Source organism: Hyla sarda, chromosome 9 (genome assembly GCF_029499605.1).
Source record: "Hyla sarda isolate aHylSar1 chromosome 9, aHylSar1.hap1, whole genome shotgun sequence".
In the NCBI taxonomy this organism is placed as follows: domain Eukaryota; kingdom Metazoa; phylum Chordata; class Amphibia; order Anura; family Hylidae; genus Hyla; species Hyla sarda.
This window is the reverse complement of record NC_079197.1, coordinates 4,288,284-4,311,418: the sequence shown is the minus strand read 5'-3', so window position 1 is coordinate 4,311,418 and position 23,135 is coordinate 4,288,284. Positions and strand designations below refer to the sequence as shown.

The window sequence follows — 23,135 nt, the reverse complement described above, 5'->3', positions numbered from 1 at the left end:
TATATAGCTTTTGTACAGGTGTATACAGTTTCTGGCAGCGGTGTGTATATATCATCTGTCAGCGGTGTGTGTATATATCATCTGGCAGCGGTGTGTATATGGTATCTGGCAGCGGTGTGTATACGGTATCTGTCAGCGGTGTGTATATATCATCTGGCAGCGGTGAGTATGCGGTATCTGGCAGCGGTGTGTATATATCATCTGGCAGCGGTGAGTATACGGTATCTGGCAGCGGTGTGTATATATCATCTGGCAGCGGTGTGTATATAACATCTGGCAGCAGTGTGTATATAGCTTTTGTACAGGTGTATACAGTTTCTGGCAGCGGTGTGTATGGTTTCTGGCAGCGGTGTGTGTATGGTATCTGGCAGCAGTGTGTATATAGCTTTTGTACAGGTGTATACAGTTTCTGGCAGCGGTGTGTGTATGGTATCTGGCAGCGGTGTGTGTATGGTATCTGGCAGCGGTGTGTGTATGGTATCTGGCAGCGGTGTGTGTATGGTATCTGGCAGCGGTGTGTGTATGGTATCTGGCAGCGGTGTGTATATATCATCTGGCAGCGGTGTGTATATAGCATCTGGCAGCAGTGTGTATACGGTATCTGGCTGCGGTGTGTATATATCATCTGGCAGCAGTGTATATATAGCATCTGGCAGCGGTGTGTATATAGCTTTAGTACAGGTATATACAGTTTCTGGCAGCGGTGTGTGTATGGTATCTGGCAGCGGTGTGTATATATCATCTGGCAGCGGTGTGTATATAACATCTGGCAGCAGTGTGTATATAGCTTTTGTACAGGTGTATACAGTTTCTGGCAGCGGTGTGTGTATGGTATCTGGCAGCGGTGTGTATATATCATCTGGCAGCGGTGTGTATATAACATCTGGCAGCGGTGTGTATATAATATCTGGCAGCGGTGTGTATATAGCTTTTGTACAGGTGTATACAGTTTCTGGCAGTGGTGTGTATATGGTATCTGGCAGCGGTGTGTATATAACATCTGGCAGCAGTGTGTATATAGCTTTTGTACAGGTGTATACAGTTTCTGGCAGCGGTGTGTGTATGGTATCTGGCAGCGGTGTGTATATAGCTTTAGTACAGGTGTATACAGTTTCTGGCAGCGGTGTGTGTATATATCATCTGGCAGCGGTGTGTATATGGTATCTGGCAGCGGTGTGTATATAACATCTGGCAGCAGTGTGTATATAGCTTTTGTACAGGTGTATACAGTTTCTGGCAGCGGTGTGTATATGGTATCTGGCAGCGCCTTACATCATGTACATTATGATTCCCTGACTGATGATGGTGACCGGAGGCGGTTATGGCGCAGGCCCGGCACAGCATCCACAGGGCACCATTCCGGCTCTCCATCGCTCTTCCTGTTGGGTGATCTCCTTTGCACTCAGGACTGGCACACTGTAACGACTCCTCTGCTCTCTCGGTTCCTTGATCTTGCCAAGGACATTCCAGTGTCCACAGCAGTGATGGAGCGAAGAGCCGCAGCCTCGTCCTTATTGATTTTCCATCCGGCTTCCTTAATAATTGATGCACTCAGTAAGTATGGAGATCCCCGCCCCCCTCTGCCCGCCCGGTGCTGCGCTCACTTACATCTTATAGAGTTATATTGGGCCCAAGTGCGCCCTCTATCTGCGGCATTATATGCTTATTATTTAACAGGTAGTCAGCGACTATGACCTCTGACCCTCTTTCTTCTCTCTCTCTTTCAGCTGGACATATGGTCAAAGTCAAACTATCAAGTCTTCCAGAAGGTAAGTGACCCTTACTCCTAGGTTGCCCTATTTCAGGGTTTCCCAACCAGTGTGCCCCCAGCTGTTGCACAACTTCAACTTCCAGCTTTTGGCTTTCAGGGCATGCTGCAAGTTGTAGTTATGCAACAGCTGGAGGCACACTGGTTAGGAAACACTGGCATTTTTGTAGCCACACTTTACCTAAACCTCACTTCCAAAAACAACAGCGCCACACCTGTGCACCGGTTGCGCTTGGTATTGCAGCTTAACTTGTTCTACAATAAAGCTCAGCTGCAGTGCCAGACACGGACAGGTGTGGCGCAGTTTCACATTTTAAAATTTTACGTTGCCCTATTTCAACCAGTGTCTGTTGCAAAAACTACAACTCCCAGCATGCCCGGACAGCCAACGGCTGTCCGGGCATGCTGGGAGTTGTAGTTTTGCAACAGCTGGAGGCATCCTGGTTGGGAAAGACTTGTCTATAGGGTCGTGTTTCCCAACCAGTGTGCCTTTATCTATTGCAAAACTACAACCTCTAGCATGCCTGGACAGCCGTTGGCTGTTTGGGCATGCTGGGAGTTGTAGTTTTGCAACAGCTGGAGGCACACTGGTGTGGAAACACTGGCCTATTTGTAGCCCTTTTTTTGCCTAAAACTCACTTCCAAAAAAACAGCGCCACACCTGTGCAGAGGTCGTGCGTGGTATTGCAACTTATATTGCTGCTTAGTTTGTTAACGTCAATAGAGCTCAACTGCAGTACCAGTCTAGGACAGGTGTGGCGCCATTTAACATGTAAAAATTTTACTAAAATTCCTTCCCTCTGATAATCCAGAAAGTCCGATACTTCAGCATCTATTGCTGCCACAGATCCTGAAATGAATTCCTCCTGTAGCTTCTTCTCCCTCAATAAGTGCTGTATCAGCAGAAGCGGCTTATTACATTTGCTTATACAGGGCCCGGCCTCGCCGGAGGGGTCCCGCAGCCAACCGCCGCACTGTCTGCTTATAAACTGACCCTGGGGCCGGCATTCTTCACTACAAGGGGGCAAAATCTCATCCCCCCCCCCTCCCCCCCCTTCAAGACGGCATCTGGAGAATCTTGTACCTGTGAAGAAGTAATATTCATTCTGAACTTCCGAGGCCTTGAGCTCCCGAAACGCGTCTCTCCAAAAGAGAAAGAAATCTCTTTTTATCCGTGCTGGATATATTGTAAAATGTTATATTTGTTCCTAGGAAAGCTGGGTGGCTACCAACATGGCTCCTAAAAGAATGAGCACCCAGCTTTTCTGGGGGCCTGAAGACAAAGTGCAGTCAGAGGACTTTGGAAAGTTTAGAATACTTCTCCCTCCATAGTCAGAACCACACTATGGTTTCTTCATTGTAGCAACGCTGGATCTAGCGCGTGTGTCAGACTCAGGGGCCGCCCTCAAATTAATTCTCTTCTGTTACCTCCACCCTCTCCTCCTGATAGGTTTACATTCCCATCAAATAGTTATTTTTTATTGATTTTAAATATAATAAATTGTATAAACATAAACAAAAGTAGGTTGTGTATAGTAGCGTGTCTTTTTAATACACATTTTAGAGGCTTATACATCAAAAATTAAAATTTAATTAAAGTTGATGTTAAAGTCACATCGAACTAACAGTCGTAACAGTCATAGGACAAGTAATATTAGGAACAATAGCAACAGTCATAGGACAAGTATTATTAGGAACAATATCAACAGTTATAGGACAAGTAGTAATGGAAACAGTCATAAAACATGTAATAGGAACAATAGCCACAGTCATAGGACAAGTAATTTTAGGAACAATAGCAACAGTCATAGGACAACTAATATTGGAACAATAGCAACAGTCATAGGGCAAGTAATAGGAATAATAGCAACAGTCATAGGACAAGTAATTTTAGGAACAATAGCAACAGTCACAGGACAAGTAATATTTTGAAAAATCACAACAGTCATAGGACAAGTAATAATAGGAACAATAGCAACAGTCATAGGGCAAGTAATAGGAATAATAGCAACAGTCATAGGACAAGTAATATTAGGAACAATAGCAACAGTCATAGGACAAGTAATATTAGGAACAATAGCAATAGTCATAGGACAAGTAGTAATAGGAACAATAGCAACAGTCATAGGACAAGTAATATTAGGAACAATTGCAACAGTCATAGGACAAGTAATATTAGGAACAATAGCAACAGTCAGAGGACAAGTAATATTAGGAACAATAGCAGCAGTCATAGGACAAGTAATATTAGGAACAATAGCAACAGTCATAGGACAAGTAATATTAGGAACAATAGCAACAGTCATAGAACAAGTAATATTAGGAACTATAGCAACAGTCATAGAACAAGTAATATTAGGAACTATAGCAACAGTTATAGGACAAGTAATATTAGGAACAATAGCAACAGTCATAGGACAAGTAATATTAGGAACAATAGCAACAGTCATAGGACAAGTAATATTAGGAACAATAGCAACAGTCATGGGACAAGTAATATTAGGAACAATTGCAACAGTCATAGGACAAGTAATATTAGGAACAATCACAATAGTCATAGGACAAGTAATATTAGGAACAATAGCAACAGTCATAGGACAAGTAATATTAGGAACAATCACAATAGTCATAGGACAAGTAATATTAGGAACAATCACAATAGTCATAGGACAAGTAATATTAGGAACAATTGCAATAGTCATAGGACAAGTATAATTAAGAACAATCGCAACAGTCATAGGACAAGTAATATTAGGAACAATAGCAACAGTCATAGGACAAGTAATATTAGGAACAATCACAATAGTCATAGGACAAGTAATATTAGGAACAATCACAATAGTCATAGGACAAGTAATATTAGGAACAATCACAATAGTCATAGGACAAGTAATATTAGGAACAATAGCAACAGTCATAGGACAAGTAATATTAGGAACAATAGCAACAGTCATAGGACAAGTAATATTAGGAACAATCACAATAGTCATAGGACAAGTATAATTAAGAACAATCGCAATTGCCATAGGAAAAGTAATATTAGGAACAATAGCAACAGTCATAGGACAAGTCCCTGTCCCTGACAGTCCCCATCCACATTAGAGCAGCAAAGAGGCAACAGCAGCTTCGTACAGTCATATGTGCTTCACACATAATGACTGGGGTATAAAACAAAGAGACAACAGGCATTTCGCACTCTGGTAGTGCTTCATGCATAATGACAAGGGTGTACAGCAAAAAGACAACAGCCATTCCGCACTCGTTATAACTTCATGCATAATGAGGGGGGGGGGGGTATACAGCAAAGAGACGACAGCCATTTTGAACCCGTTAGTTTTTCATCAGGCCTTGATGAGGCCCAGTGAAGCATTAACGAGTGTGAAACGGCTGTTGTCTCTTTTCTGTACTCTCATTATGTGAACTGCGCCGGACTATATTGTCCTTCTTGCCTGTTATATCTATGAGATCCTCAACTGCAGAACTAACTGTATAATCTGCCTCTTCCCTAAACAGAGGGTGGGGGGGTAGACTTGGATTTGGAATGTTGAATACTAATGCACGGTACGGTAGTGAACACCCTCCTGGGGGGGTCGTGACCCTCACATCAGGACGCAGGGCCCAGCCTTCACACCTTCCCTTTGTATCATCCGAGTCTAAATATGACTGGCATTGTCCGCTACAATAGACGGCGGATAAAAGGAGAGTTTGATTCCCCGAGGGGGCAGAGGATGAATAGGCCCCCCACTGACCACAGATAGGGTCAGTCCAGCACCAGGTTCTAATGTGGCATTTAGAATCCTCCCGTAAAATAGGTATTTTAGGGCGTTCTCGCCATCCAGCCGCTCTACCTCCCCGATCGTTTTCGGAGAATAGGATGTGTGCGGTGTTCCTATGACAGAACTGCAGGTAGCCGGCTCGCGGATGAATAGATGATGTCAACTAGTAGACACAGTGGCTTGAGGCATGCCGAGCTTCAAAAAGAGCCAAACAAAAGGCAAAAATGCCCAGAAATACACAATCAGGAGGGCGGCGTGATTATAGTCGCAGCTTCTGGCATTAACCATTTCGCTTGTCAACGGGCCGCTGTAAAGTGCGGCGATATGGGATGCAGGAACGCCATAGTTAGCATCATGCACAACATATTTGTCTGTATGTCTTCTGTCTCAAAGTAGAAATGATACCTCTGTTCATCCAGATTCTCCTGCTTCATGTATAGACGGCCACAGGTACGCAGGTAGACCAATAGGAGACTATTAAGAGCTATTATAGGACCCTTGAAAATGGATGAAAACCTCTGGTTTATATTGTTACCAAGTATAAAAAGGAGGAGAAAATGCAATGAATACAGTGACCCTGACCGATGTGTCTGCAAGACCGCTGCATCAGCTGCTACAGTGACCCCGCTACATGAGGAGCCGACTGATAGGGAACAAAAATACAGAGAAGAGGATGTGTGATGTGCTTAGTGTTGGGTTTATAATGGGATATGATGTCCCCTATGTAAGAGCCTCTATCTAGAAGGATTTTGGACCCCCAGAACCACAACCAGAGATCTGGACCCATCATCTAACCAGGTCATGTTTCTCCACAGAGATCTGGATCCATCTGACCAGGTCATGTTTCTCTATAGATCTGGATCCATCTGACCAGGCCATGTTTCTCTATGGAGATCTGGATCCATTTGACCAGGACATGTTTCTCTATAGAGATCTGGATCCATCTGACCAGGCCATGTTTCTCTATAGAGATCTGGATCCATCTGACCAGGACATGTTTCTCTATAGAGATCTGGATCCATATGACCAGGTCATGTTTCTCTATAGAGATCTTCATCCATCTGACCAGGTCTTGTTTCTCTATAGAGATCTGGATCCATCTGACCAGGCCATGTTGTCTATAGAGATCTGGATCCATCTGACCAGGTCATGTTTCTCTATAGAGATCTAGATCCATCTGACCAGGACATGTTTCTCTATAGAGATCTGGATCCATCTGACCAGGCCATGTTTCTCTATAGAGATCTGGATCCATCTGACCAGGACATGTTTCTCTATAGAGATCTGGATCCATCTGACCAGGCCATGTTTCTCTATAGAGATCTGGATCCATCTGACCAGGTCATGTTTCTCTATAGAGATCTGGATCCATCTGACCAGGCCATGTTTCTCTATAGAGATCTGAATCCATCTGACCAGGACATGTTTCTCTATATATAGATCTGGATCCATCTGACCAGGACATGTTTCTCTATAGAGATCTGGATCCATCTGACCAGGTCATGTTTCTCTATAGAGATCTGGATCCATCTGACCAGGTCATGTTTCTCTATAGAGATCTGGATCCATCTGACCAGGCCATGTTTCTCTATAGATCTGGATCCATTTGACGAGGTCATGTTTCTCTATATATAGATCTGGATCCATCTGACCAGGACATGTTTCTCTATATATAGATCTGGATCCATCTGACCAGGTCATGTTTCTCTATAGAGATCTGGATCCATCTGACCAGGTCATGTTTCTCTATAGAGATCTGGATCCATCTGACCAGGTCATGTTTCTCTATAGAGATCTGGATCCATCTGACGAGGCCATGTTTCTCTATAGAGATCTGGATCCATCTGTCCAGGCCATGTTTCTCTATAGAGATCTGGATCCATCTGTCCAGGCCATGTTTCTCTATAGAGATCTGGATCCATCTGTCCAGGCCATGTTTCTCTATAGAGATCTGGATCCATCTGACCAGGACATGTTTCTCTATAGAGCTCTGGATCCATCTGACCAAGACATGTTTCTCTATAGAGATCTGGATCCATCTGACCAGGTCATGTTTCTCTATAGAGATCTGGATCCATCTGACCAGGACATGTTTCTCTATATATAGATCTGGATCCATCTGACCAGGTCATTTTTCTCTATAGAGATCTGGATCCATCTGACCAGGTCATGTTTCTCTATAGAGATCTGGATCCATCTGACCAGGTCATGTTTCTCTATAGAGATCTGGATCCATCTGACGAGGCCATGTTTCTCTATAGAGATCTGGATCCATCTGTCCAGGCCATGTTTCTCTATAGAGATCTGGATCCATCTGTCCAGGCCATGTTTCTCTATAGAGATCTGGATCCATCTGTCCAGGCCATGTTTCTCTATAGAGATCTGGATCCATCTGACCAGGTCATGTTTCTCTATAGAGATCTGGATCCATCTGACCAGGACATGTTTCTCTATAGAGCTCTGGATCCATCTGACCAGGACATGTTTCTCTATAGAGATCTGGATCCATCTGACCAGGACATGTTTCTCTATAGAGATCTGGATCCATCTGACCAGGACATGTTTCTCTATAGAGATCTGGATCCATCTGACCAGGACATGTTTCTCCACAGAGATCTTGATCCTTTACCTATTCACACGGCGTGAGGCCGTTTGAATACACATACTCCGCAGCAATCCTAGATCTGATGAAGGTCAATATTTTACCGAAACGTTATCATTGTACATTGGATCGTGGATAAAATAAACTCCTTATTGTATGATTGAGTGCCAAGTTTGTTACACTTTCATGGATGGTGTCAATCTTGTGTTTGACGAATGTGGCAAAGTCTTAAGGTGAAATGAGAGATGTGGGGGGTGGCAGCGAACACGGAGAAGGGAGCTAAAGGTGTTAAAGGCAGAGAAGACATGACAGTAGTAAAAAAGTCCTATTTATTGGAAGTGAGTGCAGACTGGAAAGTGAGGAGTGCTGGCAGAGTCGGATGAAAACAAGGTGAAGTGTGTGACCACAGGGAGCCACAGAGAGAGGCCGAAGGAGGTTAGTGATTGGGTTTAGAGGCTGTATTGATGGGGATGTTGAAGTCACCCATGATGGTGGTGGGGATGTCCTAAGTGTAGGAGACGGGTAGTGAAGCTGTCAATTAAGGTGATTACAGGGCCCGGTGGTCGGTAGATGATGGACACTTTGGCTGTCGGAGGGGGAGTAGATGTGGACTGAGTATAAACTTCAAGTCAAAGTCTTGTCCTTGAAGAAGTTCGGATGGAGAGTAATTAGTGTGGACCTTCCAGACCTCTGCAGCCATTAGCGGGCGGCCTGCAGGTATGACTTGATCAGGCCATTCTGGATAGATGCCCAAACACCTCCCCCCCCCCCCCCCCCCCATCCCTACTCCATGCTGCATCATTGCTGCAGGGGCCCCAGCTTTCTGCAGCAGAGACAATCCGCCTAATGTATGAAAATATATTCTCGTCAATATTGTGCAAGCAAGCCAAAGAGCCGGAGCATGAATGCATTCATGAGGCCGATAGATCCGGCTATTGATGATCCGGGCTCAAGGTGAGAGAGGGCGCAACTATCATGGTCATTCACAAAGCTGCCCGCCATCTGTCTTCCCAGAAGCTTTAATATGAGACTAATAGGGTCAGAATGTTACAAGCAAATTGTATTTATCAGTCGTCCTTTGTTGGGAGGGATCGATACCCTGTGTGCAGCCAACATGAAGGAGAGCGCATCACACACTCATCATGTCAGGCCCGGCGTACATTAGGCAACGGTCAATACTTAAATGTGGAGCTCACACCTGGAGAAACGCACCAGACATGTGCAACCGTGTTTACACACAGCATATACGCTGCAGATTTTATACATAAATCTATGTAAATTAGTGACGGAACACTGCATCTAATCTGCATCTGTGTTTCAACCAGTGTGCCTCCATCTGTTGCAAAACTACAACTGTATGCCCTAACAGCCAACAGCATGACACAGGGCCAAAGGGCCAGAGATTGGGGCGGAGCGTGACACAGGCACTGAGGGGGTAGACCATTACTTATGGTTTGGGAAGGCATAGCATGACACACAGGCCTGGGGTACAGAGGATGACTCAGGGAATAGGGGGCACAGCATAACACTAGAACTGAGGGGGTGGAGCATAACAAGGGCTGTGGGGGGTGGAGCATAACACAAGGGCTGTGGGGGGTGGAGCATGACACAAGGGCTCTCTTTCCCCATCGCTCTTCCTCTCTCCCCCCCCCCCCCCCTGTCGTTCTTCCTCTCTTCCCCCGTCGCTCTTCTTTTTCTCTTCCCCGTCGCTCTTCTTGATCTCTTCCCCCGTTGCTCTTTCTCATCTCTTCCCCAGTCCTTCTTCATCTCTTCCCCAGTCCTCCTTCCTCTCTTTCCCCCCCCCCCCTTTGCTCTTCCTCACCTCTTCCCCCGTTGCTCTTCCTCATCTCTTCCCCCGTCGCTCTTCCTCATCTCTTCCCCCGTCGCTCTTCCTCTCTTCCCCTGTCGCTCTTCCTCTCTTCCCCAGTCGCCCCGTCGCTCTTACCCAGTCATTCTTCCTCTCTTCCCCATTTGTTCTTCCTCTCTTCCCCATTTGTTCTTCCTCTCTTCCCCATTTGTTCTTCCTCTCTTCCCCAGTCGCCCCGTCGCTCTTCCCCAGTCATTCTTCATCTCTTCCCCCGTCGCTCTTCCTCTCTTCCCCATTCTTTTTCTTCTCTTCCCCATTCGTTCTTCCTCTCTTCCCCATTCCTTCTTCCTCTCTTCCCCATTCTTTTTCCTCTCTTCCCCATTCGTTCTTCCTCTCTTCCCCATTCGTTCTTCCTCTCTTCCCCAGTCGTTCTTCCTCTCTTCCCCAGTCGTTCTTCCTCTCTTCCCCAGTCGTTCTTCCTCTCTTCCCCAGTCGTTCTTCCTCTCTTCCCCATCGCTCTTCCTCTCTTCCCCATTCGTTCTTCCTCTCTTCCCCATCGATCTTCCTCTCTTCCCCAGTCGTTCTTCCTCTCTTCCCCATCGCTCTTCCTCTCTTCCCCATCGCTCTTCCTCTCTTCCCCATCGCTCTTCCTCTCTTCCCCATCGCTCTTCCTCTCTTCCCCATCGCTCTTCCTCTCTTCCTCAGTCGTTCTTCCTCTCTTCCCCAGTCGTTCTTCCTCTCTTCCCCAGTCGTTCTTCCTATCTTCCCCCGTCGCTCTTCCTCTCTTCCCCCGTCGCTCTTCCCCAGTCGCTCTTCCTCTCTTCCCCCGTCGCTCTTCCTCTCTTCCCCCGTCGCTCTTCCTCTCTTCCCCCGTCGCTCTTCCTCTCTTCCCCCGTCGCTCTTCCTCTCTTCCCCCGTCGCTCTTCCTCTCTTTCCCCGTCGCTCTTCCTCTCTTTCCCCGTCGCTCTTCCTCTCTTTCCCCGTCGCTCTTCCTCTCTTCCCCAGTCGTTCTTCCTCTCTTCCCCAGTCGCTCTTCCTCTCTTCCCCCGTCGCTCTTCCTCTCTTCCCCAGTCGCTCTTCCTCTCTTCCCCATCGCTCTTCCCCTCCCTCCTCTTCCTGATAGTACGAGTGTACATCTCACTGTTCCTCAGCTTCTTTCCTGTCTCCCCCGTTCATCATTGATCTCTTCGTGTTTTTCTTGCTGCTGTTTGCTCCGATAAAAGCTGTCTCTGTGATTGACAGCTCTGTTGTCTCCAGCCTCACATTTCACCAGATGTATAGTTACGCTTTTTTAGATGTGTCAAATAATTTTCGGCAATGTGGGAATTTGCAGCCTGGGCCGCTGTCTGTGTCTGCCTGTTATCTCTTCTCTGGATCCAGACAAGTGTCGGTACAAACCACTATCACCACTCCCTTCCCTACCAAAGGGCCGCTCCTCACTGGGTACATCATAATTAATCCCAAAAAGAATTCTATAAAGGTAATCCTCACCATGGATAGACCATGCATCAGCTCCCCAATCCCCCTTTCTCTTGATCCCCCCATTAAGCGGCCCATAACATAAGGCCTCTTTCACATGACGGTAATGTGGTTGTTTTACTATTGCAAGATCCGGACACTCACAGCTACAATAGAGGAGAATCTGAGTACTTCAGACCTTCATAGTAAAAGGGGATGGATGATGGGGTGTAAAGAAATGTTGGATTGGGCCCCCTAATAGTTCTTGGCAAAATTCGGCACCAAAATACACACAAATTCCGTACATCATCCTTTAAAGGTTCAGCCCATTGATTTTAATAGGGAACCTCTTGAAACTAAACAAAACATGGATTTTGATGCATTTTTTATACACTTTTGTGAAATCATAATTAGCGTAAAAATCTGTAATAAAATCCATCTACATTTTTAAAAACACTTTGAAAGCCCTTAGTAGTTGGTGACCACATCACACGCTCTGCTTATGTTAGACCCCCACCCCCAACTTTAGCTTCTGTTGTACTACAAGTCACCGAATGTCCTCACTAACTCAATACTCTATGGTTCGCCACCACCTGTAACCTGCAGGTCATCACCCTGATGGAATTGTTTTGTGCTTAACGCGTTTCACAGTGACGCCTCCCATGATGATCATTGTCATGTCTTCCAGGTCACAGACCACGCCACAACAGCTTTACTGCATTACCAGCTGCCACAGATGCCCGACGTGGTGGTGCGATCCTTCATGGTGAGTACATTGTCCGCTGACACAGTGTTACCAACCCTGATGCTTTGTGATGCATTTTTGTATTTTTGGTATTAGAGTTAATTGATGAATAGTTTAGGGTTTTCTTTTTGTAGGTTTTTTTATACCCCACTGTGCATTTTCCTTATTTGTAATTGTGGCACACATTCCCGATTGTAAATGTGGCGCACGTTCCCGATTATAATTGTGGCGCACATTCCCCATTATACAGTCATGGCCGTAAATGTTGACACCCCTGAATTTTTTCCAGAAAATGAAGTATTCCTCACAGGAAAGGATTGCAGTAACATGTTTTGCTATACATATGTTTATTCCCTTTGTGTATATATATATATATAGATCTCCTCTCCTCTGTATATATATATATTGCAGTAACACAGGTTTTGCTATACACATGTTTATTCCCTTTGTGTGTATTGGAACTAAACCAAAAAAGGAGGAAAAAAAGCAAATTGGCCATAATGTCACCAAACTCCAAAAATGGTCTGGACAAAATTATTGGCACACTTTCAAAATTGTGGATAAATAAGATTGTTTCAAGCATGTGATGTTCCTTTATACTCACCTGGGGCAAGTAACAGGTGTGGGCAAAATACAAATCACACCTGAAAGCAGATAAAAAGGAGAGAAGTTCACTTAGTCTTTGCATTGTGTGACTGTGTGCGCCACACTAAGCATGGACCACAGAAAGAGGAGAAGAGAACTGTCTGAGGACTTGAGAACCAAAATTGTGGAAAAATCTCAACAATCTCAAGGTTACAAGTCCATTTCCAGAGATCTAGATTTGCCTTTGTCCACAGTGCGCAACATTATCAAGAAGTTTACGTCCCATGGAACTGCAGCTAATCTCCCTGGGCATGAACGGAAGAGAAAAATTTATGAAAGGTGTCAACGCAGAAATAGTCTGGATGGTGGATAAGCAGCCCCAAACAAGTTCCAAAGACATTCAAGCTGTCCTGCAGGCTCAGGGAGCATCAGTGTCAGCGCGAACTATCCGTCCATATTTAAATGAAATGAAACGCTATGGAGGAGACCCAGGAGGACCCCACTATGGAGGAGACCCAGGAGTACCCCACTATGGAGGAGACCCAGGAGGACCCCACTATGGAGGAGACCCAGGAGGACCCCACTATGGAGGAGACCCAGGAGGACCCCACTATGGAGGAGACCCAGGAGGACCCCGCTATGGAGGAGACCCAGGAGGACCCCGCTATGGAGGAGACACAGGAGGACCCCACTATGGAGGAGACCCAGGAGGACCCCACTATGGAGGAGACCCAGGAGGACCCCACTATGGAGGAGACGCAGGAGGACCCCACTGCTGACACAGAGACATAAAAAAACAAAAATATCAAAATGAACTTGAGTAACCAAAATCCTCCTGGGAAAACGTCTTGTGGACAGATGAGACCAAGATAGATCTTTTTGGTAAAGCAAATCATTCTACTGTTTACCGAAAACGTAATGAGGCCTACAAAGAAAAGAGCACAGAACCTACAGTGACATATGGGGGAGGTCAGTGATGTTTTGGGTTGTTTTGCTGCCTCTGGCACTGGGGGCCTTGAATGTGTACAAGACATCATGAAATCTGAGGATTACCAATGGATTTTGGGTCGCACTGTACAGCCCAGTGTCAGAAAGCTGGGTTTATGTCTGAGATCTTGGGTCTTCCAGCAGGACAGTGACCCCAAACATACGTCAAAAAGCCCCAGAAATGGATGACAACAAAGCGCTGGAGCGTTCTGAAGTGTCAGCAATGAGTCCAGATCTAAATCCCATTGATCACCTGTGGAGAGATCTTATAATTACTGTTGGGGAAAGGCGCCGTCCAATAAGAGACCGGGAGCAGTTTGTAAAGGAAGAGTGGTCCAACATTCCGGCTGAGAGGTGTAAGAAGCTTATTGATGGTTATAGGAAGAGTGGTCCAACATTCCGGCTGAGAGGTGTAAGAAGCTTATTGATGGTTATAGAAAGAGTGGTCCAACATTCCGGCTGAGAGGTGTAAGAAGATTATTGATGGTTATAGAAAGAGTGGTCCAACATTCCGGCTGAGAGGTGTAAGAAGCTTATTGATGGTTATAGGAAGAGTGGTCCAACATTCCAGCTGAGAGGTGTAAGAAGCTTATTGATGGTTATAGGAAGAGTGCTCCAACATTCCGGCTGAGAGGTGTAAGAAGCTTATTGATGCTTATAGGAGGCGTGGTCCAACATTCCAGCTGAGAGGTGTAATAAGCTTATTGATGCTTATAGGAAGAGTGGTCCAACATTCCAGCTGAGAGGTGTAATAAGCTTATTGATGGTTATAGGAAGAGTGCTCAAACATTCCGGCTGAGAGGTGTAAGAAGCTTATTGATGCTTATAGGAGGCGTGGTCCAACATTCCAGCTGAGAGGTGTAATAAGCTTATTGATGCTTATAGGAAGAGTGGTCCAACATTCCAGCTGAGAGGTGTAATAAGCTTATTGATGGTTATAGGAAGAGAGGTCCAACATTCCGGCTGAGAGGTGTAAGAAGCTTATTGATTCTTATAGGAAGACACTGATTTCAGTTATTTTTTCCAAAGGGTGAGCAACCAAATATTAAGTTAAGGGTAGCAATAATTTTGTCCAGACCATTTTTGGAGTTTGGTGACATTATGTCCAATTTGCTCATTTTTTGTTTTAGTTCCAATACACACAAAGGGAATAAACATGTGTATAGCCAAACCTGTGTTACTGCAATCCTTTTCTGTGAGGAATACTTCATTTTCTAGAAACATTTCAGGGGGGCCAACATTTACGGCCATGACTGGAATTTTAGCACACGTTCCTAATTGTAAATGTGGCGCACGTTCCCGATTATAATTGTGGCATGGTGCAACAAACTCCAAACAGGGAAGACGGAGACTTGTCTCCGGCGTGGTAAAGAACATAGCGCAGTGGCAACCAGGGTGCCTCCAGCTGTTGCAGAACTGCAACTCCCATCATGCTTTTGCAGACCTCCCCCCCCCCAATGTACATTAAAGGGGTACTCCGGTGGAAAACTATTTTTTTAAATCAACTGGTGCCAAAAGTTAAGCAGATTTGTAAATTATTTCTATTAAATATCAACTAATCCTTCCAGTACTTATCAGCTGCTGTATGATCCACAGGAAGTTGTGTAGTTTTTTCCAGTCTGACCACATTACTCTCTGCTGACACCTCTGTCCATATCAGGAACTGTCCAGAGTAGGAGCAAATCCCCCATAGCAAACCTCTCCTGCTCTGGACAGTTCCTGACACAGACAGAGGAGTCAGCAGAGAGCACTGTGGTCAGACTGGAAAGAACTACACAACTTCCTGTGGTGCATACAGCAGCTGATAAGTACTGGAAGGATTAAGATTTTTATATAGAAGTCATTTACAAATCTGTTTAACTTTCTGGCACCAGTTGATGTAAATAAAATAGTTTTCCACTGGTGTACCCCTTTAAAGCCATGTTCCCCAATCCGTGGCTCTTCAGCTGTTTCAAAACTACAACTCCCATCATGCCCTGACAGCCACAGGTTGGTTGTGCAATGTCATGCTTGGTCGTAGTCACAACCGGTAGAGGCGCCTCCCCTTCTCTGTGACCGATCTCGTGCCGCCCCCTGAAGATCCCCGCCACCTCCATTGATTTCACTGGGTGCCTTGTTGTGTTTTTAGAAGACAAGGAGAGTCCTGCCCCCATGAGCTTACAGTCTAATACAGTGTTTCCAACCAGGATGCCTTCAGCTTTTTCAAAACTACAACTCCCAGCATGCCCGGACAGCCAACGGCTGTCCGGGCATGCTGGGAGTTGTAGTTTTGAAACAGCTGGAGGCACCCTGGTTGGGAAACACCGGTCTAATGGCTTCAGCATATCCCATATCACGGGCCGGTGGTCTCCTCTCTGCCTTCTCTTTCTCTCATCCCGTCCCCATGTTTGCAGATTTAGTCTAGACAAGTGGAAAGTTCTGGTAACTCTGAGCGGCAGCAGAGTCAGCACCGGGGCTCGGTGTATAATCACCGGGGGGTGAGGGATTGGGATCGATCGGCTGGAGCTCCAGCTGAGATCCTTTTTCCGAAGAATCTGACAGACGCTCAATAAAAGTGCCAATATCCTCGACCCTTCACCGGTCAGCGGAGCAGCCGAGCTTACAGAGTACAGGAGTCAGAGTTACCGCTGGCTTTATTCCAGCTGAGCTTTAATGTGGGGGGGGTATTGGCACCTGTCTATTTATGCCCCATACCTACCAGTAGGGCTTTACTTTGGGCCACTGTTAAAGGGGTACGCCGGTGAAAAACTATTTTTTTTAATTGACTGGTGCCAGAAAGTTATACAAATGTGTAAATTACTTCTATTTAAAAATCTTGAAGGGGTACTCCGGTGGAAAACCTTTTTTTTTTTTTTGTTTTTTTTTTTTTTTTTTTGTTTAAATCAACTGGTGCCAGAAAGCTAAACAGATTTGTAAATTACTTCTATTAAAAATGATTAATCCTTCCAGTACTTATTAGCTGCTGAATACTACAGAGGAAATTCTTTTCTTTTTGGAACACAGTGCTCTCTGCTGACATCATGACCACAGTGCTCTCTGCTGACATCTCTGTCCATTTTAGGAACTGTCTAGAGTAGGAGAAAATCCCCATAGCAAACCTATGCTGCTCTGGACAGTTCCTGACATGGACAGAGGTGTCAGCAGAGAGCACTGGGGTCAGACTGGAAAGATCTACACAACTTCCTGTGGAGCATACAGCAGCTGATAAGTACTGGAAGGATTAAAGGGGTACTATGGTGGAAAACTTATTTTTTTTATATCAACTGGTGCCAGAAAGTTATATTATTAAAAAATCTTAATACTTCCAGTACTTATTAGCTGCTGAATACTACAGAGGACATTATTTTCTTTTTGGAACACAGTGCTCTCTGCTGACATCATGACCACAGTGCTCTCTGCTGACATCTCTGTCCATTTTAGGAACTGTCCAGAGTAGGAGAAAATCCCCATAGCAAACATATGCTGCTCTGGACAGTTCCCCAAATGGACATAGATGTCAGCAGAGAGCACTGTGGTCATGATGTCAGCAGAGAGCACTGTGTTCCAAAAAGAAAAGAATTTCCTCTGTAGTATTCAGCAGCTAATAAGTACTGGAAGGATTAAGATTTTTTAATAGTATAACTTTCTGGCACCAGTTGATATAAAAAAAGAGAGAGCCGGGGGGCCGGGCAGGAGATCTGACCCTTTTTTTTATCCCGGAGTTCCTCTTTAAGAGTAGAAGCCACATAGAAAGAATCTTCTGGGTTTGTGTGTATTTGTATCAAGGCCGTAGAGTTTGCCCAGAGCCGCGTTCTAGATCTTTCCATTCTCTTTTTCCGATGACATTACACGTGCCGCAGCGTGCGCCTTTAAGTGTTTGTTTTTCGTAAACTGAGATATCGACTGCACCTGCGGGGAAGGCGCTCGCCTGAGCACAGACAAATGCGCGTCCCGGGCCGCGTCCCATCCCTCATCCTCTCCTCCCGTATTGATTGAAGGAAGAAATATGGAGTATGTAACTATTTAGCCTCCCGAAGGTTTTTATTTAGCCACCGATCACAACGCTCTCGTCTTCCCAAAAGCTGTCGGAGAATTTTAGAGGGATGTGTTCCTTCTGTTACAAAAAAAAAAAAAGGAAGCGGCCGCAGAACGCTCCGCCAACACCTTCTCATTCATCAGCGGGAAGACATTTTGGACTTTCTGGTTACTGTGGGAACGGCAGCTCCGATACCTGAGAAATAAATCTAGGAAAATGTCATTTTACTGCTGAAAATTCCCCCTCGTTCGGGCGCGCTGGACAGACGTGGCGGGTACATTTCTGAAGCGCCACCACCCTCTGTTGGTGTAGCTGTGTTCAGTCAACAGGGCCAGGGAGGGGGATGGGGAGCAGTATCGGCTCATTGTGACAAACCCTCTGCTCTGGTATAGACAGAAACTGAGAATTCTCCAAGAAGACTTCATCACATTAGGTTGTACCCACCTGCCATGTTGTGCCAAGTGTTGGACTTGGAAATCACAATGGTTTTTCCCATTACGGTGTCTGGTTTTGCCAGGATAAATCTCCACTGAACACATAGTAACCAAAGGAATGGGACCAACCAACGGGGGGCGCTCCTGCTCCAAAGCACCCAATGCAACTAAATGGACGCCCCTATAGGCTTCATTGATGAAATAACTATGGGCACGCCATTTGCTGAAGAAGAACGGGCGCATCAAGAATAACGTAAGCAGCATTAGGACACATTAGCTCAAGTGGCCAAATCCTTTAAAGGGGTACTCCCGCGGAAAACTTTTACTTTTTAAATCAACTGGTGCCAGAAAGTTAAACAGATTTGTAAATCACTTCTATTAAAAAATCTTAATCCTTCCAGTACTTTTTAGGGGCTGTATACTACAAAGGAAATGCTTTTCTTTTTGGATTTCTCTTCTGTCACGACCACAGTGCTCTCTGCTGACCTCGGCTGTCCATTTTAGGAACTGTCCAGAGCAGCATATGTTTACCATAGGGATTTTCTCCTACTCTGGACAGTTCCTAAAATGGACAGCCGAGGTCAGCAGAGAGCACTGTCGTCATGGCAGAAGAGAAATCCAAAAAGAAAAGCATTTCCTCTGTAATATTCAGCAGCTAATAAGTACTGGAAGGATTAAGATTTTTTTAATAGAAGTAATTTACAAATCTGTTTAACTTTCTGACACCAGTTCATTTAAAAAAATAAGAGTTTTCCACGGGAGTACCCCTTTAAAGCGTAACTCCAATCACATTTAATCTCTCCATCAACTTCGTACCCCGAGACCCCAGCGATCAGGATACGGATTTGCCCTAAATTCTATAGACTTGCATGGGACTTCAGGCAAGTTTGGGGCTACAAAATTGCTGGGAGATTTAAACGGAGGTCCCTCTGCCGGGGCGAGATCGGAGTTAACCTCTCATGAGGGGAGGGGGGGTATGATGTCACTTAAGTAGGATAAATAAAGCCTAAATCAGTTCTCTCCAAAGTGCGGACCTCCCAGATGTTGCAAAACGACAATTCACAGCATGCCCGGACAGCCAACGGCTGTCCGGGCATGCTGGGAATTGTCGTTTGCAACATCTGGAGATACATAGTTTGGAGACCACTGGCTTAAGTCATATAACATTCACACGCTCCCTGTATACATAGATATATAAAAATCTGATTAATAATGCAGGCTGAGATGTTAGTGGTGTGAACACCGACTGAGCTGCTTTTCCCTTTACTGCTGTCAACTCAGTTGAGCCGTCCGAGCATGCTGGGTGTTGTAGTTTTGCAACATGTTGAGGTCCACAGTTTGGAGACCACATAGTGGTACCTGTTATAGTGCCCCCCCCCCCAAAAAAAAAAAGTGATATGTTACTCAGTACTTAATCCTGATCATTTACGAATACATTTTTATGTGTCTAGGACCTATATATCCCTTACAAATAGCATTTATATCTTGCTCACTTGCTTTGTCTTCTTGCCTTGTGGAGGGGGCGTGTCCATCTCTCTCCCTCACTGTGATGAGTCTGGGAGGAGCCTGGCAGTCTGCAAATCCCTGCACAGTAGTTTGTATGCATACATTTTCTATCTGTTCCTAGTAAAGCTGGATCCTGGATCAACATAGCTGTCACTATGTGTGTCATTCAGCTTTCACAGACTCCTGAATGTCTGATCAGCTTCTTTGTCATTTAGGAGTCAGAGAAAGCTTTGGCTGTACAAGTATGCTGGGAGTTGTAGTTTTGCAACAGCTGGAGCTGCAGAGTTTGTAAAGTGCTGTGTTAGAGCAGTGTTGCCTTTAGCTGTTGCAAAACTACAACTCCCAGCATGCCCACACATCCTTTGTCTGTAGTTTTGCAAGGGCTGGAGGCACACAGCTGGAGAATATACAGATCAAAGAATACACAGCTGGAGAATACACAGTTTTACAAAGATTGTGCCCCCAGCTGTTGCAAAACTACAACTTCCATCATGGGAGTTGTAGTTTAGGAACAGCTGAAGCCTGTAGTGGTGCAATGCTGATATCCTGTACTGGATACCAATTCACTTTACGGCCGGTATCCAGAATGCTGCAAAATACAGAGTCAATTTGGTTAAAGGGGTACTCCGCTGCTCAGCGTTTGAAACAAACTGTTCCGAACGCTGGAGCCGGCGCCGGGAGCTCATTACATCATAGCCCCGCCCCCTCAATGCAAGTCTATGGGAGGGGGCATGACAGCCGTCACACCCTCTCCCATAGATTTGCATTGAGGGGGTGGAGCTATGACGTCACAAGTTGCCGGCTCCAGCGTTCGGAACAGTTTGTTCCAAACGCTGAGCAGCGGAGTACCCCTTTAAGCCGTGTCTGACAGTCTTTTTGCTACCAGCGTCCTTATATGGAGTAGTCAAGCAACACCTCCCTAACAACCAGGCTTTAGTAATCAGATTCACATGAAGAAGCCCTTTAATTTCTCTCTCACTTATTTTTATGCCATTATGAAGGATCTATATTAATGTCCGAGTATTTTTGGTGCTTACGGTGATTATAATTTTTTTGCCTGTTCAATAAAGTTTCCACGCCATATGGGCCGCTGCTTTTAGGATAAGCTGATCCTCGGAGAAAAAAAATAAAAAGTACAAATTTTTTTTTTCTATATTTATTATAAATCCGCTTTCTTTTGACCTTGTGAGAAAATAATAATAAATTGGAGCGGTAGTTTGCACACACTTCGGTTGTGAAATCAGCATGTCGCGCCTGGGCCCCGGCCAGACCGTGTCATCTCGTCACCCAGAGCATTAAACATGACAGCTAGGATGACATTTTTGTTTTTGCTTCTTCTCTCCGTCCCCCCCCTCTTTCCCTTTGCAGACCTGGTTAAGAAGTTACATCAAGCTGTTCCAGGCTCCGTGCCAACGCTGCGGAAAGTTCTTGCAGGACGGCCTGCCACCCACGTGGAGGGATTTCCGCACTTTAGAGGCCTTCCATGATACCTGTCGGCAGTAGAACAGAAGTAACGATCAATGGGATATTGAGGGGGTGGGGGGGGGGGGTGTAAGGGTCAATCCAGATCCAACTTTATGGTATTTTATAAAGTACTTTTTTTTGGACCGAGATGAAGCTATCTGCAGCGCCCGGGGTACGCGGACCTTGGAACTTACACAGACGAGACTTACAACCCTTGGTGGAAGCTGTTAACGTTCGCACGTGCTTCACGCCTTGGGCATCGCTCTGACATTTGGAAACCGTTCAGACCTCGGACTCAAGGGGCGCTGGCAATTTGATGGTTTGTACATCTGGTCTCGTGGCTTATTAAACTCCGGCTCCTGAAGAGATCATGAAAATGTTGACATTTTTGATCATTGGCCGCCAGTTGGTGTTTTGTAAAAAAAAAAAAAATTCTTGATGTTCTTCTAGTTTTTGATTGATTTATATATAAATATATTACATATTTTTTCAGCTTTCAATAAAAAAAACTATTTGGCGGATTTTATTGCCCTACAATGAAGCAAAGAACTGTCAAATGAATTTGTCTTCAGATGCTGCGGTACTAGGTACACTAGGTACTAAAGGGGAGTTTGGGCACATAGTTGGAAATGTTTTTGATAATCCTGAGGGGGTGATCTATACCAGACGGGTCCAGCAGCCACTTGTATCAAAAACATTTCGAACTATGTGCATGCTTGGGGCCGGCAGAGTATGTTAATAGGACATTGGAGACAATGGCTGCCAGCCTGACCTAACTATAAGAACAAGGTAGAAAGTTTCTTGTTTTTTCTTCAAGATCAAAAAAACAAGAATTTTCATAGATATAATAGAACCTGATGGTCTTATGGAGCAGGTATATAGACGACATTTATTTATTTTATTTAATGAAACTTGACAGTTTCATTGATTTGACAGCACTAACATGTTCTGGAACAGTGTTTCACAACCAGTGTTCCTCCAACTGTTGCAAAACTACAACTCCCAGCATGCCCGGACAGCCAACGGCTGTCCGGGCATGCTGGGAGTTGTGGTTTTGCAGCGGTTGGAGGCACCCTGGTTAGGGAACATTGTCCTGTAAGCTTGGTGGCTCTGCCTGTAGCAAAATTTTTTAAGGGAATCCTGATAAATAGAACCTGACTGTGTAAATATAGAGCAGATATATAGATGACGTTTTTTTTTTTGTTTTGTTTTCTTATAAACTTGGCAATAAATTAATAATAAAATTATAAATGTTTTAAATAAATTTAGCAGCATTGACAGTATATCGGTGAATAAGGTGGCCTGCAACCATAATGGCCATACATATAGCAGTATCAATTGCACCAATGTCTCCGAGTTCCTAAAATTGAGTCAGCCATTACTGTCATGAAATCCCATGCTGACATATTCATGGTGGGCCCAATAAGTTCTTAGTTCACTTTGAAAACCCTGCTAAACTGTAAGCTTCACCCTCCAACTTGTGGTCATATAGGGGGCAAATGTACAGGAATCCAAATAAACCTAACCCTAACTTATTATTGAGCAGGTATTCAGATGATGTTTTATTATTAGGTTTAATCGATTTAGCAGCATTGACAGCATATCTGTAGAAGAGACTGCTCGAATGGCACTGAGTTGACTGATTTTTGCTCATCCTGCCTTTGGATCCGCCATCACTACATAGGAGAATGGATGGCCAAGCAAGCTCTTAGTTCACCCTAAAAACATAGGTAAGTTGCTTTTATGTAATTTTCACCCGTCACCTCATGCTCAGGTAGGTAATATACATATGGGAATCCTGATATAGAACCTGGTGCAGGTATGTAGATGACGTTTTCTTATTAAAAAGGTACTTCAGGAAAAAACTTTTTTTGTTTGTTTTGTTTTTTTTATATCAACTGGCTCCAGAAAGTTAAACAGATTTGTAATTTTTTTCTATTAAAAAAAATCTTAATCCATCCCATAATTATCAGCTGCTGAAGCTGAGT

General features: G+C 44.8%; 1 protein-coding gene across 3 annotated transcripts in view; it reads left to right on the top strand.

Moving 5' to 3' along the window:
• The window catches only part of MED27 (mediator complex subunit 27), a 229,865-nt gene extending 208,197 nt beyond the window's left edge, over window positions 1–21,668 (top strand). For all 3 annotated transcript variants that reach the window (XM_056540499.1, XM_056540498.1, XM_056540500.1), the window contains 3 exons: window positions 1,728–1,769; window positions 12,100–12,177; window positions 21,052–21,668. In XM_056540499.1, coding sequence (XP_056396474.1) covers window positions 1,728–1,769; window positions 12,100–12,177; window positions 21,052–21,186 — 255 coding nt within the window. In that variant the 3' untranslated portion in view covers window positions 21,187–21,668. The remainder of the gene's footprint in view (window positions 1–1,727; window positions 1,770–12,099; window positions 12,178–21,051) is intronic.
• Window positions 21,669–23,135: the final 1,467 nt, after the last annotated feature.